Source organism: Phodopus roborovskii, unplaced genomic scaffold (assembly GCF_943737965.1).
Source record: "Phodopus roborovskii unplaced genomic scaffold, PHOROB, whole genome shotgun sequence".
Taxonomy (NCBI): Eukaryota; Metazoa; Chordata; class Mammalia; order Rodentia; family Cricetidae; genus Phodopus; species Phodopus roborovskii.
Window position 1 is genome coordinate 674,982 of NW_026125711.1, and position 7,211 is coordinate 682,192.

At 43.7% G+C, this 7,211-nt stretch overlaps 1 protein-coding gene across 1 annotated transcript; it reads right to left on the reverse strand.

Moving 5' to 3' along the window:
- On the reverse strand, positions 1 to 1,750 carry LOC127217536 (polypyrimidine tract-binding protein 1-like). Its single transcript, XM_051178537.1, is given in 4 exon segments — positions 1 to 579; positions 581 to 681; positions 684 to 1,527; positions 1,529 to 1,750. Coding segments are annotated over 4 exon segments (1,746 nt in total).
- Positions 1,751 to 7,211: the final 5,461 nt, after the last annotated feature.

The following is a 7,211-nucleotide window of genomic DNA, read 5'->3' on the forward strand; positions in this document are numbered from 1 at the left end:
CTAGATGGTGATCCTGGAGAAGGAGACTCGCAGGTGTTGGTTGGGGACCAGTGCATGACCATGCAGGTCGACCAGGGCCTGTATGGCCTCCTCTACAGACCCCATCCGGATCAGCGCCATCTTGCGGTCCTTTGGGAAGAACTTGAAAGCCTTGACAGAACGCCCGTTGCTGGAGAAGAGTCTCTTGAGGCCTTCCTCCAAGACCGAGGTGGGGAGGTTGGAGAGGTGCAGGGTGGCAGAGGGCGGAAAGATGTTCTGGAAGTTCTTGGATCCGGGCTTCTTAAAGCGGTGCAGTGGCGAGTTGACGTAGTCTTTGGTGAGGCCTTGGTCCTCCTTGCCCTCCCGGGGCAGCTTCACGCTCTGGTGCTTCGATGGCATGATGCACAGAGACTTGCCGTGCAGCTTGTGCCCATTCAGGTGCTTCAAGGCCAGCTCAGCCTGGCTCCCATCTGCCATCTGCACTAGCGCGTTCTCCTTCCTATTGTACAAGATCTTCACCCGCTGCACATTGCCGTAGGCACCAAACAGGATAAAGAGGCTTTGGGGTGTGACTTTCTCAGGGTTGAGGTTGGCAACCAGGAAGAACGGCATTCGCCACACTTGGGGAGCCTGAGGTGACGACTGACCTCTCTGCTCCAGCTGTGGCCACTGCCACGGCTGCTTCGGGTACAGTCAGGGGGCCAGGGCCCTACAAACCCCTGGGAGTGCAAGGCCTGTGGCTTGAGGAATTGCAAAGTGATGAGGTACTCCAGGGCTTGCATATGGAGAAGCTGAGATCACAACAGGTGCACCGAAGGCTGTGGTCGTGTTCTGGGCTGGCAAGGGCTGGCTGTCACCCGAGGGCAGGTCTGGGCGCGTGTAGTCACGGCTCTTGTCGTTGTTGTACTTGACTGTGAGGTCAGTGAGCCCAGAGAAGGCAATGCGCAGTGTGCAGCACGCGTCGTAGATGTTCTGCCCATCCAAGAACAGCTTGGCACGCTGGGCACTCAGCGGGTGAGCATACTGTAACAGCACCTGGAACCGGCTGTTCTTAGTGTATATGATGATTTTCAGTACCGTGCCAAACCTGGAGAAGAGCTGGTGCAGCACTTCCAACGTCACGTGATAGAAGTAATTCTCCACAAGGATCCTGAGCACAGGGCTGTGCCTGGCCACCACCATCTCTGTGTCCACTGCAGCAGCAGCAGCAGGGGTGGCGGAGGCCACATTTCCTGCTCCGTCTGAGGTCTCAGAAGCTGACAGGGCTGGCTGTGCACCCACCTGCCTGGAGGTACTCGCCTGGCATGGATGGGCAACCACCTGGCTGGGGTCGTTCAACTGGCTGGAGGCATCTGCCTGGATAGAAGCGTCCACCTGGCCAGGGACTTCCACCTGGCCAGAGACACCTGCTTGGCCAGGGCCACCCAACTGGCTTCGGGATCTGCTCACCTTGAGCTCTTTGTAGCGGGAGAACTGGACGTGGACAGGCTGCCCACGTAGCATAGGAGTCACCCAGGTGTAGTAGTTGACCATGGTGTTGGAGGCCTCCCTCTGTGTTCATCTCCATGAAGGCCTGGTTCTTCCCCTTTAGGAACAGTAGGTTGGACACCTTCCCGAACGGCAGCGCCAGAGAGAGAACTTCACTTTCAGTGACACTGCCTGGCAGCCTGTGGATGTGGATCACTCTTGATGGGCCCTCAGTTCTCCTGCTATCCATTTTGAACCTCTTGCTGTCATTTCCCTTGGATGCCTGGGGTAAGTTGTTGCTCATGACAGCAGCTTGGTTCTAGACACAGGCAGAGAGAAGAGCTCCTGTGACCACAGCCCTCTACAGACTGCTGTGTCTAAGGCACCAGAGCTGACTTGCAGGAGATGGAGTGGAGGGGGAGTGAATAGCCCAGCCCTCCTTGTTTGCTACAGTGTTGGCTTGGTCAAAGTCACCTGACCACGGCCTTGAACATTGAGACACCCATTTTTACTATTCTGGAGCAATCTCTCTCTCTGTGTGTGTGTCTCTCTCTCTGTCTCTTCTCTCTCTCTCTCTCTCTCTCTCTCTGTGTGTGTGTGTGTGTGTGTGTGTGTGTGTGAGTGGATATTTATGCCTATGTCTCTGTCCCCTACTCTGTCTCTCTCTCTCTCTTTCTGTCTGTCCCTCTCCCTGTCTCTCTCTCTCCCTCTCTTTGTGTGCATATGTGTGTGTGAATATTTGTGCCTATGTCTCTGTTGCCTATTCTGCTTCTGTTTGTCCCTCTCTCTCTCTGTCTCTGTGTCTGTCTGTCTTTCTGTCTCTGTTTGTGTGTCAATATTTGTGCCTATGTCTCTGTCGCCTACTTTGTCTCTATTTCTCTCTGTCTGTCTGTCTCTGTGTGAGTGTGTGTGTGTGTGTGTGTGTGTGTGTGTGTGTGTGTGTGGGTGTGGGTGTATGTGTGTGTGGTGGTGGGGGGGATCCTCATGTATGCTGCCTGAAATGAAGGAATAAACACACACAGTTTTTCAAATCTTGTGGGTGTAAACTTATCCATTTAGACCTGGAGCTATACTTTTTTTCTTGAAAAATCTCTATTCTGAAGCATCTTATTCACCAAGTATTTGAATCCTATGTTTTAAGCACAGAGGTTTGTAGTAGGTACCCAGAAACCTCTTTATATCGCTCCTTAAATGTAGATCATATTCTTAACCACTGATTGCTATTCTCATTTTCCCTTGGGTTCAGAACTATTTTGTTTAGAAAGCATCACAGTTTAGCTGTAGTTTGCAGTGTCTCAGCAAAAGTGAAAGAGATAACAAAGTTAAATTACAATGTATTGAAAAGTAGTGGCTCTGGGCATTCTTCTCAAAGAGGCTATTGTGCAGAGTGCAGTTTGGAGGAGGTGCCAATATGTTCAGACTGGACTTCATGCTTTAGCTCAAGGACTCGAGTTGTGGGGAGAGATGTGATTTGGGAAAGGAGGTACAGAAATCAAGGGAACCCCTCGGGTGTGGAGTTATTGAACTGAATCGTCTTTCAACTGATCATGAGTTTTCAGAATGCATCCTATGTATTATCGGGCATATGAAAATGGGAAGGAATTTCATTCTGGTACTAAGCACAAGTCTTTGTCCTTCAATTAACTTGAGCACTGTGGGCCTTTTCCATCTCCCAGCATGTGACTGAGGACTTAGTTCTGGATGATAACTACAGTTCCATCACGTCAGAGCTGCCGAGATGTGGAGGTATTTACTCACTGCTGATACACGCTGCCCGTAAAACATCCAGTGCAAACAGGACTCACAAAAAAAAAAAAAATACATTCTCTAACCTAGCAGTGTTCCCTTGCAAAATATTGCAAAATACCAGATGGAATAGAATCCTGTGTCCTTGAATTTTAAAAGAAGACATGTATGGTGACCTAAACACTGATGTGGTGACACTCAGAGTAAATGAACAGATGGAGAGTCGTACAGGTTTGAACAGTGCCAGTCATTTTCAAGCTACTGCTTCATAGACTTACAAGCATGTGGTAGCTTAGCTAAATACAGATGATTTTTGCTTTTGCATCTGTGCACTGTTCTTCTTATGTGTTACTTCATTAAAAGGAATGCTAAGGCAAATGCAAATATTGTACTAAGTGTGTGGAAACTCTACAGACCCTAGGGAACTTATTGCGTTTAAAATCTCAAATCCGGGAAAGACACCTAGGTCCTCTGTCTCTTTTTATCTAAGTCAAATGAGCTGCCTTGACTGAACCAGCGCTTGGCATTTTCCTTCTGGCAGGTTCATTTGCGTTCTGCTATAGAAACACTGCTTTCTTAGATGGAGAATTTCTTCATCAGAAGATTTTGTGTTTCTGCATGTAGCATATTATATCAACTCCAAACCATTTGCTCATGAGAGGGAGCTTCAAAGAGTGTAGATAGTGACACCAAAGGATCTCAACAAGTTTTAACCCGCCAGTCTTATGGATCTGAACTCCAAGTTAAAGATTAAGTTAGAATTCCATGGATTAGGTGCTATTGAATCCTTGAGCCCAGTTCCACACTCCCTGCTGGGTCTCTGAGTCCCCCAAGAGGACTTGGTTTTCCTGGACAATAGAAAGGACAGCCTGGATGTCAAATGCCCTCAGAGCCTTCTCCCAAATGAAGAGTTGCCATCCACAGGAAGCATTTTGTCATAACCTAATCCTACCTGTAAAATGAGTACTCTGCCAAAGTCAGTTTCCTCTTTCCACCCAGTCTCACCTAAGGAATCAACAGGTTGGAGAAGTCACATCTGTAGCCAGGGAAAGGAAAGCAAGCAGAGAAAGACCATTGGAAATCACAGTTCAGGTCTATGATCTCTCTCACAGAGAATCAGCCGTGTTACTTGATCGGTCTCTTCCCTCCCCCAACAGACATGGAGATCATCAGATTTGCAATATTTCCCCTTCTCCTTTTTTCTGAGTCAAATGAGCTGCCCGCACCTAGGCCAGTGCTTGGGTTGTTTTGCTTTCTCACAGGAGTCTATGCAGAGTAACCGAGTGGGCTGAACTGTTCCAAATGCTCATTGAGAGAGAAAATATGACCCAAACTACCTATAATTAGACATCTGGGAAATCTGTCAATGAGGAGTAAATAAAAGATTTCAAATTTAATATATATATATATATATCAGAAGACCTGCCCTAGAGAACTCTTAAGAAACAGGAGAAAATTGTGCAAACCAGAATGTTGGATTTCCATAAAGGCAATCAAGGAGCAGATTGAGATGAATGACATCTTTTGTATTTTAAATCTTTCTCTATTCTAATGCTGGGGTACTGAACAATGTATAATGTGGTTGTGGCTTGTGAAATGAATGTCAGGGGCATAAAGAGTAGGTAGCAATGCTATCTTATGTGGGACCATCACTACAAATTAAGTGAAATACTCTTGTTTGATGGTGGACTTAGTATGTAAATTGGAAAGTGTCTCAATTAATATTGTATTGCTGTGAGGAGACACCATGCCCTTGAGTATTTCTGAGAAAAAAATGTTTAATTTGGGGTTTTCATACAATTTTATTTGGTTAGTCCAATATCACCATTTTTGGGCCATGGTTGCAGGCAGGCAGGCATGGTGCTTAAGAAGTGAGAATACCGCATAACTGAGATAATTTCTAAGAAAAAGTGTTTAATTTGGGCTTCCTCACATTTACATTGTTTTAGTTTAATATCATCATGTTCGGGATCATGGTGGTAGGCATACACACCCCCATAGTGCTGGAGGTTTAACTGAGAGCCTTACATTTAATTTTCAGGTTATTGTTGGTCAAAGACAGAAAGACTCATATATAGATAGATACAGAGTGATGCTTGATGTGGTGTAGGCTTTATGAACCACATAGCCAACTCCTGTGACCTACTTCTTCCAACAAGGACATACATCGTCTAATAAAGGCACATAAACTAATCCTTCCAAACAGTTCCACCAACTTGGGACCAATCGTTTAAATATATGAGTTCATTGTGATCATACTTACTCAATCTACTACAGATAAATCTAGGGAAATCACAATAAAAGCTATTTTAAAATAGTGCATCCAATATTCTAAGAGTGTCATTAATGGAATCACCTAAAATGTTCCATTAAAATCAGCAGACCTTAGACTAGAGAGATAGTCAGGTAGTTGGGAACTCAGTTCTTTTATGGACTTAAGTTCCATTTAAAAGGACATTACACTCCCAAACATTTGTGCCCCAATGACAGTGTTAAAAATATGTGAGACAAATTGTGGAGTGTAGCATGGGAAAGTTCACAGTGGTAATGGGAGATTTCAACTCTCCTCTGTCAGTTATTGGTAATTCAAGGAAGCAGATGATGAGAAACCAAAATCATTGGCAGTCATCTCAATCTACTTAATATCCAAACACAATAGGATCCCATTATCTCAAGGCAACAAGAGTCAATTGGAAAGAGAGCTCATTCTTTGATACAAAACAAATTAACAAATAGAATAGAAGCAATGTAAAAGAAATTTCAAACCAGTTTTAAAATATCATTAATATCAAGGGTATGGAGATGGAATATAAATTGCTGTGAACACACACAGGCACACATACAACACCCAACTAACCATATCCACATATGTATGTGAAAACTTCACTGAAAGTTTTAAGGAATGTATGATTTAAGTAACTTTAGAGATTAAAAAAAAGTTTGTAAGAATAAAGACAAAAACCGAACTTATGCACTATGTGATCACGAACTATTTTTTTGCCCATAAAGAAGAATGTTAGCAAACTGACACCTTCGAATCTTTAATAGGAACTGACTAAAACATGGTAAATGAGGATGAAGAATGTCTGTAATAGGCAGTGGTATAGATAATAAATTTTCTAAGGCCAAATTTTCCATATGGCAATGCAATAAATTCAGGGAGATGGGCTTCAATTCACCTAAAGGTTCTTATAAATATTAAGGATAACTTGCCATAAAATTTGTAGTATCATGCCAATACCACATACACACTCCCTTGTTCCTTATTCTCTCCACTAATGCAGACTAGGGAGCAATACAACCAGATAGGAATAGTCACAAGTAATTCACAGTGATTGGTTATTAATTCCACCTTACCATAAAAAGGCCTAGAGACGCATGGTGAACTGGCTGGCTCAAGGAACTAGAATGTATGCAAAAGACTAGCATCCAAGGAAGGTAGAAATATGAAAGATACATGGAAACACACAGAATTTCATAAAATAGAAACCCAAATCATAGGATTGTATCAAAATGCACTGAGTACCTTACTGAAAGGGCTATTACCACTGCCAGCCATGGCAGTGTATGCATGTAATCTCAGCATCTTGGAGGCTGATGCAAGAAGATCATGATGTTCAGTCCAGTCTCAAACAAAAATTATATAACATAAAATGAATAAAACAAATATAAAGGAAAAGGCTATCACTGCCAGCTATGGCAGTGTAGGCCTACTATAATCCCACCACCTGGAAGTATTAAAAAAGAAAGGGCAATTATTGGCCATGGTTTTAAAATTTGAACAAAAGGGAAGGGATAAATGACAAAAGAACAGATAACAAACTAAAACATATTTCTTCATAATATTAACATAAAAATATATTAATAAACATGTCAACAAAACAAAGATAAGTCTTCCCTAATGAAGATTTTCAAAGACCCTATGAATATTCAGATGCAAAGTGTTATGCAGCAAAGAGCAGATAAAGAACCAGATTTCACATTCATTGGTGACTGGCAAAGGGGTAGTGTGGTCCACA